The sequence below is a fragment of the Pelmatolapia mariae genome, linkage group LG16_19, assembly GCF_036321145.2.
Source record: "Pelmatolapia mariae isolate MD_Pm_ZW linkage group LG16_19, Pm_UMD_F_2, whole genome shotgun sequence".
Classification (NCBI taxonomy): Eukaryota; Metazoa; Chordata; class Actinopteri; order Cichliformes; family Cichlidae; genus Pelmatolapia; species Pelmatolapia mariae.
The window spans coordinates 49,964,147-49,976,303 of record NC_086241.1 but is presented as its reverse complement, the minus strand read 5'-3'; the positions used below and the strand labels follow the sequence as shown (position 1 = coordinate 49,976,303).

The 12,157-nt window shown below is 38.8% G+C and overlaps 2 protein-coding genes across 3 annotated transcripts; one reads left to right on the top strand and one right to left on the bottom strand.

Annotated features, from left to right (window-relative positions):
• Nucleotides 1-131: 131 nt before the first annotated feature.
• Nucleotides 132-6,839, top strand: cipca (CLOCK-interacting pacemaker a). 2 transcript variants are annotated; one of them, XM_063499719.1, is made up of 4 exons: nucleotides 132-245; nucleotides 1,658-1,769; nucleotides 2,192-2,361; nucleotides 3,502-6,839. In XM_063499719.1, the coding sequence occupies exons 2-4, from the start codon at nucleotides 1,664-1,666 to the stop codon at nucleotides 4,285-4,287; spliced, it is 1,062 nt and encodes a 353-aa protein (XP_063355789.1). In that variant the 5' UTR covers nucleotides 132-245; nucleotides 1,658-1,663; the 3' UTR covers nucleotides 4,288-6,839. The 2 variants fall into 2 exon arrangements, with proteins under 2 accessions (XP_063355789.1, XP_063355790.1); XM_063499720.1 differs by having other exon boundaries at nucleotides 132-250.
• Nucleotides 6,840-6,878: 39 nt separating this feature from the next.
• zdhhc22 (zinc finger DHHC-type palmitoyltransferase 22) lies at nucleotides 6,879-10,883 on the bottom strand. Its single transcript, XM_063498836.1, has 3 exons — nucleotides 10,788-10,883; nucleotides 8,509-9,066; nucleotides 6,879-8,060 (listed from the first exon to the last, which is right to left on the bottom strand). The coding sequence occupies exons 2-3, from the start codon at nucleotides 9,062-9,064 to the stop codon at nucleotides 7,783-7,785; spliced, it is 834 nt and encodes a 277-aa protein (XP_063354906.1). The 5' UTR covers nucleotides 9,065-9,066; nucleotides 10,788-10,883; the 3' UTR covers nucleotides 6,879-7,782.
• Between the last annotated feature and the right edge of the window lie 1,274 nt (nucleotides 10,884-12,157).

The following is a 12,157-nucleotide window of genomic DNA, read 5'->3' as shown; positions in this document are numbered from 1 at the left end:
AAACTAATTCACAGCATAAATACTTAAATACAAATGATTTTATGTCACCGATTTGTTTAAAACTATATCTGCGTGAATGCGCGCACGTAATTGTGTTTACCTGTAAGACCACGTGGAGGGCGTTTATTTTGTAGAGAACTGAAGTAGAGCTGGCGTTAGCAACACGGGAGTTGGGTGGCTTTAACTAGCCACATATTTTGAAGCTACTAAAGTCGGATTTTCGCTTTGAAGCAAACGACGTCTTGGTAAGGTTTGTAGAAATTATGCTGGTACTCATATTGCTTATCGATCTCGTGATAGCAAGAGTTCTGAGCTAAAGCTACGGTAGCTAGCAGCTAGCGTTGCCCAGCTAAATGCATAGTAAGCAGATAAAACATACTGTCGATGATACAGACAACAGCTAATGTTGCTTTCCATATTTTGTTAATGCAGAAGCACATTTGTGTAACCCTAAAGCTGTGTGTGTGTTTGTGTCGCGTAAGTTAGTTGACATTAACGGCCAATGTTGACAAAGTTGCGTGTATTGCAAAACAATGCTAGCTGTAGCTAGTTAAGAAGTTATAAACGCTGGACTGTTCAGCATCCCAGCTTTATAACAATGATTGTCTGCAATAACTTCTTTATTTGTTGTTTTTGCTGGGTAAGTAGGACATTGTTTTGTTTTGTTTTGTTTTTTTAAAGTGTGTCTTGCCATGACTAGCCATCGCAGTGAGTGGTTGTGGGAGGGTCACAGGCCCTTCATCCAATCGTTCAGCTCGAGTTTGTAAAATGGGAGACATAAGGCAGATAATAATACGCGTTTATGATGTTTTAATCTGTTTATTATGCAGCTTAAAACATTACGTAATCCCGTTTGTGGGTGTGCGCCTGCTCTTTTCAGTATGTTGAAAAATAAATACAGTCATGTACAGTATGAATACAAAGTACAGGCCTTAAACGTGAAGTCATGATCAGTCTTGTAAACAATTCAAGGTAGAAGCTTTAAAAAGACAGATTACGTATTAACTAAAGGCGAGTGTTTATACTGTGACTGTTGTGCTTTTAGTCATTATACATTGTAAATCGTATATAGTAATGAGTTACTAGGAAAAAATTATAGGCAAGGACAAATTAAGGGAACAACCTGTAGCCTTGACCCTGCTGTGTCTGAGTGATCACCTTTATCTTGTGATTGTTTACATTTATAATTGGCTGCTGTTTATTTATTTGTTCGTAATTTATATTTGTTTATAACTAGATTGTCACGTTAGATATGAGATGTAAAACAGGTAGGTTTGCTAAGGCCTAAATATTTTAGTTTATAAAGGTTTTTAAAATGTATAAATTATTAGCAAAAAAAAAAAATGATTGTGACCTATCTGTCTGTAGCCAAGGATCTTTAAAAAGTCTCGAAATGTCTTCCATAGCCAAATAGGATAATGTGTCACCTGTCATGAAAAAAATCCAAAGAAATGGAATATTACTATTTTAAAATGGACATGCTTCTCATAGATATTTAATTAGCTGTTTCTCTCCTTCCCAAGTCGCTGAATGGATTTAAAAATAAAGAAAAAATGTCAGCAAACTGTATCACAAACTTGCATAAGACTGTCCTGGAGAAATTAAGTCGCAGTTATTTAAATTCGTCTGTCCGTTTTGTTTTGTTTTTCCTGGATAGACCATCATGAACCGGTTTAATCACCCAGGCAGTCACAGGACTCTGCCATTCGCCCGGACATCGCACCTTGGAACATGCAAACAAGACCTGGAAAGAGATTCAGGCTTCTCAGGTTTGATTTGCTTACATTGTAACAAAAAACTAGCATACCTTTTAAGTCTTGTGATTGTCCAAAATATTCTTGATTTTGTCTGAAAGAACACGTGTCTTGACCTGGGATATAATTAGCCTTTATATAATTACAAATAATGACTATCAGTTCATGAACAAGGTCGACCCTATCAAATGTGGAGATCTAGGTCACATTTTCTATGTCAGTTATGTTCTATTGAGGACCTTTATTCACAGTATGCGGGTTGACCTGAATTTGATTTAGCCCTTCACATTAAGGTGATAGTATCCTTTTTCAGACACACTACAGATATTTATCTACATCTGCCACTGTTTTCATACAGCTAATGTTCTTCCACACAGAGCAGAAGTCTTTCTTTTAAACATGATGAGCCTCATATACCTGTCGTGTTGTCCTCTCAGATGCTAGCTCGGAGTACCTCAGCACAGTTGAAGTGACTGACTCTGAAGATGCAGCAAGAAATGGGTCAATAGTCAGCCAGGAGCCAACTGGTCCTCAGGTGGCTGTGATGGGAGGTTCATACACTGGACTGTCTCCAATGATCATCATGAACAACTTTGTGTTAAAGCAGGTAAAATATTGCAATATTTGTCTTAACAGACTACTGTGTATTTCATTACTCTTAGAGTGTTTTATTGCTATATTGTCTTTGAGCTGTAGTGCTCAATGGAGCATTGTTTGGCTCATAGTCTCTTAAAGAGAGTTTTGTACTCTGAACTTTTAGAGAAATTAGTTAACAGCTTAAGTTTGAGTTTATTAACTCAAATTGAGCATTCAGTTCTGTCTATGCTTGTTGTGGGTAATGCTGTGTTTTAACACTTTGCTTAGACTGTGTATGACCTGGGGCTGGGCAGTTTTCTTTATAATTCAATTGTCCTATCCTCTGAGATCAGCAAAAGTGATATCAATCCTGCTGAATTGGTGGTGGGTTAATGTGCACTCACTGAGGTAATATTATCCACTCCCAGTAAGCCATACTGTGTACCCCAAACACACCAAAAACAATAATGCTACTGTTTGATGATGATGAGTCAGCCTTCCATAATTAGAGTCTATAATAGCACAGTTATTAGCTGAACAGTGAAAACATTATTACATAATTACCTATAGCTGCCTCTCCTTTTTTAAAAACTTTTTGGGGGGGCTACAATCCTCCTAAGTTGTTCAGTCTGTGTTTACTTGTGTAAAATCTCTCACCTGTTTTTCCTCCATTCTACACCAAGCTCTCACCACACACAGTGGCCTCTTTCACCGACAAACACACACATACACCCACAAAAGTTGAAAGCGGGAGATAAACAGCGAACCCGGAAAGCACTCACGTTGAGCTCTCGTTTAAATAAAACCAACAGATATAAACACCCTGTGTTTTGTCTCATTTTGATATTATGATGATGGTTCAGTGTAGCAGGTCCTCCCCCTAACACACAGACACACACACTTTAGTCATTCATCCATTTCAAAGTGGCAAAGAGGCCTCTTGAGACACATCTGTGTCTCAAGTATCTTATTATAATGCAGAGATGCCAACAGCAGAACTAACCAGAGACATTAAATGTAATATAAATGGAAGAACAAGCTTGACAATTCCTGAGATCATAACCCTGTAACTCTGTCATGCACTTTATGTTTAACAGCTACCGTATTATAGATAGTATAAGAAATGTTTTATAACATTAAAGGTCTGTTTGGTTTTTTTCTTATTTTCTAGCAATCATCCACGGCTCCAGCAGAAAAACAGTGGAACTTTCCTTCACCATTGGAAATAATGCCTCAGTCACAAGTGGTTCTTCTTCAACCCATGCTATCAAATGACAACAACAGCTCTCCTAAGACTGGCTCTGAAAACATACGTCAGTCAAAAAGCTACATGCCCATCCTCAAATCATATCCCAAAATTGCCCCGCATCCCATGGACACACCCAGTAAGAGGGTAGGATCCTCAAGGGTGAGGGGGAGTACAGCAGCGGGATATAACCAGCGACAGAGGAGGCATCATCATGGCCACAGGGTGTACAGCACCCCCAGCCCCTTGTCAGCACTGCAGATGACAGCCCAAACCACATCCAACTTTGAAGCACCAACGAACCAAGCACAGAGTCAAGAGCAGCTTATCAAGTCTTTCTCCTCACAGGTAGGAACCAGCTCCATGCCCTCCTACACAGATGAATTTAGGACTCTAGCAGAAGACAACAGGATGCTTGATGACGAATTCGAGGATGAGGACTCAATGCGCACTAATAAGCAGAAACGCTTCAGCAATACCTACAACATACTCAACAAGTCCGGCTTGCTGGGGATCACCATGCGCACAAAGCAGCTGATCAAAGAGAATAAGCGCACCCAAGGCCAGCTGCAGCAGCTTCAGGAGCAGACGACTCTGCTGCTGGAGGCTCTGAGCAGCGGAAACCCACAACTCTGGACTAAACTCCAGCTTTCTCTCCAGGACACAGAAAAGGAACAGTGGGGGGCGAAACCACAGAGCATCCTAGCTTAAAATATGTACGGACATAATCAGTAGTCCTGAATCTGGAGACGAGGATTAATCAGGAGGCCACAGGATGATTTAATAAATGTGGACAAATTGTGTTAAATATAATCTTGAGCTAAACTTTAAGCTTTCAGACCTTTATCAGTAGGCTGTAGGTATTAATCATTTTCTGCAGCAAAGTCAAGAAATTAGACAGTTTTGGAGCAGCTGGTTGGATATAAAACTAAAGGTCTGTTTCATATTGCATGTTGTTGTTCCGACAACATCACAATTGATATTACTCCAGGACTGTCACTTCAAACGACCAGTCACATTGTTGGGATACAGTAGCTCTGCAATTTGGTGATAAAGGACTGTGAAAAACCAGCAGAAGTGATATGGGAAGTCAGAAGCTATTTTCAGCTGCTCCCTTGTCACAAGGGGTCCCCACAGTGGGTAGTTCCACATGTTTGATTTGGCAGAGTTATTATTCCAGATGCCCTTCCTGATGCAACTCTAAAGGGGATTTCTGTCTCCAGCCTAAATATCATTACAGAGTTGGAGAATGGGAATTCAGAAAATGTGGCATAAAGAGCAAGAAAGTCTGTATAGATGACATATCAGGGTAGATGAATAGGTTATATTCAGTCATATAGTGCTGATCTGCCCAGCCAAACATCTTCACAGGATAGCAGTAGTTATATTTGCTGCTTGTGGTGACATTTCCTATACTTCTTACCCTTAGCAGTGTCAACAGTGACTGGTCTAGTAGAGCGGAAGATATCATAGGCATGCTTAACAAGTGTTTGTGTTTTTACTTTCAGTCCCAGAAGAGGAAGGCAAAAATTTGCACTGCTGGTTTAAGTTTAGGCAATGAAACTACATAGCTACATTTATGGGGAAAAGGGGGTTGCAGTTGCAGTTTTAACTGCATGTTAGAAAAGGGCAGAGTCATTTGCTCTTTCTCTCTTAGTTGCACAGTCGTGACACAACAATGTGATCGGTCCACAGACACTAAAACGCTGACATCAGATCGTGCCGAGGTCGAAGCAGCCGTTCTTATGAGATGGGAGTTAGGAAGCATGCTTGTATTTCAAACCCTTGCCTATAATGAATTTTCTTGCCTCTTCTGTTTCAAAATAGCAAGTATCACTTGCAATAGGGCTATGGCTTCTGTGTCAAACTCCTAAGTGTAGGGATGCACTGATTGTGAAGTACTGACACCAGTGTTTAGCTGATAGCCCAGGCTGATACGTTTTTATTTTTCTCTTTGTTTTGTTTAAAAGTTGCAAATGTTTAAATTTCTCATTAAAGCAGCTCAAAATTGATGGCACACTATAGATAAACACTGGCCTCTCACTTTGATAAGTGTTGTCTTACGTGCTGAGAAGCCAGTGGTCGTCCATATGATTGATTTCAGTTCGTAATGATGTTCGGTCAATATATCGGTGCATCCCTACTTGATTGCATTAATGCATGCCTTACAGCACATACGAAGACACATGGGGTTTACTCCTTATACGTGGCATGAATGTTGTTAGTGTGGAGAAAGTATGAGGATTATTTACTTCTTAGATCAAGCAGGTTACTGTGGTCTTTGTTTTTCTTTATCCTTTATTTCTAAACTGGTAAATCAAACTGATAGAGCTGATGCATCTTTTGTAGGAAGTGTCTTTTCAAACAGTGTCTGATTCACACAGAGTTCAGATGGCTTGCTAAATCATAACAGTTTGTTCTTCGTTTAATGGAAGTTTATTTGGTGTCAGTATTATTTATTTGTAATGATGTTTCTGACCAAGACTAAAGCTGTGTGAATACTGTAAACAGAGATTATTGCACGGATTTTGCCAGTTCTGGTAAAGTAAGCTTCTTCTTTTTTTATTATTATTATTATTATTATTAGATAGAAACTTCATACCTACAGCTTGTAGCAGGTGATGTGCTGTAGCCATATAACTGTGTTGCCTTTGGATTTGTTGCTCTCATGTTCATTCCTGCTATAATTTTTGCTCATTATTTAGTATTAATTTAAACTTTAAGACAATGAAGTGGGCTTGTTTTGTTTCATTTCTCAGATTTCTGAGTTGCCTCTAAACATAAGCATAAGATAATGTGAATATAAATGTTTATCAGAAGCCCTGCACCTCTTTTTTTTAAGTTAATGTTGTATGTTATGTCAATGCTTGAGCAGCTAAGATTTCTTTATTTCTTTTTGAGCTTAATTTGGGAGAAAGTTTAATATACTTAAGGGTTTCCAAAGATTTATTATTATTCTTTGAAGTTGTATAACAACCCACAGTGTGGTTAGATAATGCATTCAAAGTTACAGTATAGAAATCATAAACAAATATTAAGTCTAGGTTCACTTTGATTTATTTTCAGGACCACGATTTGCATACCCCGATCATTAGTAATTAACCTGAATATTAAAAATGAATCAAAAGCAGTCTTGGTTTTAAAGGGGCAAAAGGAGGGTGGCAAATTATTACAGTTTGGATACTTTTTCTGATATTGTCAAGTGTGCTTTGTGTAAAACTGTTGAAGACCAGTGTGTCATTATTAAAGACAATAATTAATCACTTGCTGTGATTTGAATACTTTTATTGGTATAACAGGAATAGACAAAATATCTCTAGAAAGTATACTTATTGAAACCCAAAACCTGTTCGACATGAGCAGTGTATTCGTAGCTGGAGTCGCAGAATAACAGTGAAAAGTCCTTAATAATATTATTATGCAGAGCGCCTTATTATTAGCAGTGTAGTGAATACCTCATCTTTGGGGTCATCTATAAGCAAATAAGAAATGACTTTATGGCACATTGTGAATAATAACCCTGGATAATCGTATATTAATCATCTTCCCCACCCATTTTTCCAAAGGAGCATTCCCTCTTCACACTGCCTGAGTCACATTACTTTGAGTAGAGTACATCAGGCTAAACATGTAATTGTCACAACAGTATTGTCAAGCCCGGCAGTTTATGCTGCAGACAAACGGCTTCCTTGTCTGATAGCCCTTAACGACAAACGTGAGTCATTGTCACGAAAACTACCCAGAGTTTCCTGAACGTCGCTTTGTAGCATCTTAATAGGATGTGTGGAAGAACATTGCACTTTGATAATCTCAGAGCACCGCATGGCACAGGCTGTCAAATAATACAAAACTGCAAAGCTGTGAAGGCATGCAAAGCCATCTTTATATTTTGATGCAAGCGTTTATAGTAGTGTAAGTAAAACTGCTGGATTTCCAAAAATGACCAACTTATTTGTCTTAATATTGCCTTTTAAAAAAGCTACCTAAAGGATACACTTAGACTACGCGCTTATTTCACATTGCTTGTATGGCTCCTGTCCTTAAAGGAATGTGTGCTAACAGCTATTTCACAGACTATTTTAAACGTCAAAAAGCATCCTCTCTGTGTTCAAAATCGTTCACCACATGGATATTTAGACAGCATTTTCTACAACGTGTCGCTTTTTTGACCTGTGGGGAGCTATTGTTACGATATGCGGTTTTTCTTCAGTCCTGTTTATGGGCATCTGCGTCTTCAGAGCACGTCTCCACTGTCTGCACAGGCAGTATAAGGCCAAGGATCCAGCGGGTGCCAAAGACGTCCTTGAGGTTAGCTCTCCAGGGGTTGCGATTCTCTGCAAGTTGCCCTCTCTGCATCTGACACCATGTCTGCCCCCGGGCCACCAGCAGCACCTGCTGACAACAGAAACCTGCACACACCAAACCGATGCCCAGCCACACGTACAGCATCAGCACCAGGAACAACTGCAGGCCTGAGATTGTTCCTGTGAGGAGATATTGAGGAGGAGAAATTACTATCTGTCACATATATTATTGTTAGAATGGTGGATGGTTGTAGTAAAGAAAAGAGTATTAAATGAGGTCAGTGTATATACAAGTAATACCTGTTAGCCTGAAGCTCAGGCAGACTGACCTAAATGCTTAGTTTAAGACCATTTTGATCTCAGTGAAAGCAAATATCATTAGTGTGGCCTAGCTTTGCAAAAGTCCTGCCGTTGTGCTATTTTAACCTTCTGTTTGCAAAGGGCATCTAATCAGGAGAAAGTTAGCTGAACGTGAATGAACTGAGAGGCTGCACCAAGATCCAGTTTGATATAAATACAGATTATTTTAAGCTGTGAATCATGCAAACTCTGGCAGACTCCAACAATAAAAATATTGAGTTGGTAATTGGTGTCCCCTCTGCGATATCAGCTTGAATGGAAAACTCACCCATGAAGAAGTAACCAGTGGAGAACGGGAGAAGAGTCAAAAAGGTCAGGGGGTTCTCAAAAGAGATAGAGTACTCCACTGTTAGAAAGGCCACGCCAAGAACCAAAGAGTATAAACATGTGCAGGATGTGTAGATGCAGAACATGATGAAGTAGCGCATGTTTTTGTTGCCGATGCAGTTTCCAGTGAAGAAACAGTGGTGGTCCCTCTTAAGGATAACCTTCTTGCAAAGTTTGCAGAAGTGACGGCCGTTCAGGAGGTAGTGCGCGTCCACTTTATCCGAGCAGTGTGGTGAACACACTGGAATCACAGTCTCGTTGGCACTCTCAGCTGGGTATTTAATAGTCATTATGTAGTTCCCTAACGCATTGAACATCAAGAAAAGGAAAATAACTGTATGTAAAACTTTGGACTCGTCCAGTGATGTACCCTGACTTGGGAAAATTGTTGGAATGAAGAAGCCAAAGTGAAAAATGAAGGTGACTGCTGTAGCCGTAAAAAAGTACGCAGGTGCTACAGCGTTGAGAAGTCTCAGTTTTAACATCCGGGTGAACATATCTGTGCGGGAGCAAAGAACACAGTTAGGAGTGCAAGTGCAAGTGCAAGTAACTGTAAACGTAACTGCGCAGAAGTTTCTGGTCAGTTTGAAATGTTCTTTTTTCTGAAAGCAAAGCACGTTTGCTTGTATCTAATATAACAAGAACAATGACCCAAAATGGTCTAAATCACAATGGGCTGTGGAATCATAAATTATTTATAATTTTAAATGGAACATGATAATAAATTGAATAAAATGGCCTGTTTACATCAACCACCACTCTTTCTGTGCACATTATGTTACTTAGTTCAAGTTTATTGTGCTAAAAGTCTAATTGAGCATGCGTAGAGGGCTGAACACAGTTGTGGTCAGAGGTTTAGATTCACTCATCATGGGCATCATATTCCCTTTACAAACCACCCCACGTTGGCTTGTATGGGTGTTTATCCTTTTTTAGGTAAAGGCCCTGATGTTTGCACAGTTTTGTGGAGGGAGCAGTACTTCCTGTTTTATAAAATCTGTTCTCTCTCTCTCTCTCTCTCTTTTTTTTTAAATTTACAGCATGGATTAACTTTTATTCCTTAAAGCAAGGACAAAGTGATGATTTTCCAGTCCTTTTTTTAATTTAGAGACTATAATCAGACTGAGACAGCCAATCCAGGCACTTATTTAGCCACACTTATTGCTTCTCCAATCAGCACACTATTTTCAGTTGTGCTGACATAATTGGAAAATGTTTTTTCTAATGACTAATCAGGCTTTTAATATAACAAACTTGCATTAGGAAACACAAGGTGCCATCAAACACACATTTGCTGAAAATAGGTCTCTGTATACAAACACAAGTATTCATGATGAATCACTCTCAACACTTTTTACCAGTTTCATGTTAGATGCAAACACAAAAGTGCAGCCAAAACAGAAGATACTACAGTACAGTTTTAGCAAATAGACAAAACAAATTCTCAGCTTATGAGGATTGCTAAGTACCTAAAGAATTGGCAGTCCTGTTTGCAATTTAAGGGGCATCAATAGTCTTAATCCAGCAGTAAAGTCATTTACTTGTAGGGAGATTATTACATTAAGATACTTGAATTAAATAGTAGCAAATTGGAGGGAATGACCCTTCCAAGGACACAGTTTGGTCTGAGGAGAGATCAGGTAGTTCTTCCTTTCCATTGTGTCCAAGTGCTTGCTCACAGGGGATAACTGTTTAGTGCTATGTCTACTATTGAAGGCTCTTTACCTGACAATATGAAACCCTGAAATAAATCACACTGAATTTAAACCATTTACAAAGAGCACAGTGCAGAAATGTGAATAGAAGAGAGAATGTAAGCCTGCCACTTAGAGTTAAAAACTAATTTCTGAGCAAAGTGGGGGTGGGGGACTCCCAGGGGCCACTGAGAATAGCAGTAATGTCTTATCCCTCCCTCTGTCATCGCATAACCTGCAGCACTGAAGGATGTGAAAATCACAAGATAGCAAACGACGAAAAGGAAAGAGGGCGGTCTCGCAGACCAAATTTAAAAGTTGGTCTTTACGTCCCTCATTAGAGGGCATCGACACTGTGGATGATACAGAAAACAGAAAGCATTTATAATATAACTGTAGTTATCCATCTCCTTCGTGTTCTGTTTTCTTTCAGAATTACATTATATCGTTTCCAGTATGTTAATGATTGCGCCAGTAATGTTATTTCCCCATAATTTCATCTCCATGGCGCGACGCATCTGCTTACCTGCAGATGTCAGAGAGCGGAGGAGCTGTCCTTTCAGCACTACGGAGCCTCGGAGCTCAGGAGCTTCTTCAAACGCACACAAGAAGGTTTCTTTGAGAGGCACTGACGTCGTTTTTACATCACCACATTAACTCCTTTGTCTACCGCCGCCTGCTGGTCCGGATGCGTCTGTGTTCCTTTTTTTCTTCACTTTTCCCTGTTAGCAAGACAAAAAAGAAATTTAAACAAAGCAAAACAAGTATTATTATTTTCACATGGTTAATTCACCATATTTAATTCCATATACATTCATTCAATAAGTATATATTTATATAATATTACATTTTTATAAGATTAATCCTTCACTTCCTTTCCATGTGAGCAGCTATTATTGTTACAGCATGTGAACAGTCTGCAGTGTTTAGGGTCAATGCAGGAAAGAAAGAATTCAGTAGGTGGCAATGTATCCTCAGTTATCTGACCTCCCATGCTGTTAGCGCAGAGGTATATAAGCTAATTTGAGCAATTTCAATAAAATAAGCTTTACTCACAGGATGTAAGGCAGCTCAATACATTTTCTTTCTTTTGTTAACATGACTTACTCTCACAAACACTCCATACTAAAACACATCTTGTTGTGCAGGAGTCATAAAGGCATCAATTTTCAACATCTCACAATATAACAGGAAATTATAACTCCATTGGCAAGTCTACATGTTTACCCACCACCCAATGGACCACTATCAGTCAGGTATTGGCCTCCCCTGTTAAAAACAAATATTCTTTTTATTATTTTGTCTTTATTTAAAGTACAATTAACTTGAGCACTAATACATTTTGCATCATATCTGTTACCAGGTTACGTCTGAGATAGATCCTCAGTATCCTTAGAGTAATGTCTCTAAAGAACTTTCACTTTATTACTTCAGTCTAGAGACCTCTCCTTTAAGGTCACATAGGATTATTGTTAATATTAAATCCTGTCTCACTGATATTGAGATTTCTTTTTCAAAAGACACCTGTCTGTAAAAACATATACAACATTATAAACAGGAGATATTATATGTGTTCATAGAGTAATAAAAGCATGTGCAATAGGGAGCACAGGTAAATAAATATAACCTCTTTAAAATTTTCCTGTGAAATATTAGATTGTAGCTTTAAAATCTTTTGTACCTCATTCCTTCATAGGAAGCAAAGTATTTACAAATAGTTTTTCCAATTTCATTGTGAACAAGAGGCAAAGCCAACAGTGAAATATCCTGTGACCACACACTGTAGGTAGCGCATTAAAATATAAGAAGGGACCAGATGTAATTGGACAACTTTTAAAGTTCAGTCACACTGTTGATCTCTTCTAAATGCAAAGGAGGATGGAAATATGAAAAGGT

Coding starts and splice junctions, on each gene's coding strand:
- cipca (XM_063499719.1), top strand. CDS start 1,664: ATGAACCGGTTTAATCACCCAGGCAGTCACAGGACTCTGCCATTCGCC. Junction 1,770..2,191: donor AAGAGATTCAGGCTTCTCAG/GTTTGATTTGCT, acceptor TTGTCCTCTCAG/ATGCTAGCTCGGAGTACCTC. Junction 2,362..3,501: donor ACAACTTTGTGTTAAAGCAG/GTAAAATATTGC, acceptor CTTATTTTCTAG/CAATCATCCACGGCTCCAGC.
- zdhhc22 (XM_063498836.1), bottom strand. CDS start 9,064: ATGTTCACCCGGATGTTAAAACTGAGACTTCTCAACGCTGTAGCACCT. Junction 8,061..8,508: donor CACTGGTTACTTCTTCATGG/GTGAGTTTTCCA, acceptor ATCTCCTCACAG/GAACAATCTCAGGCCTGCAG.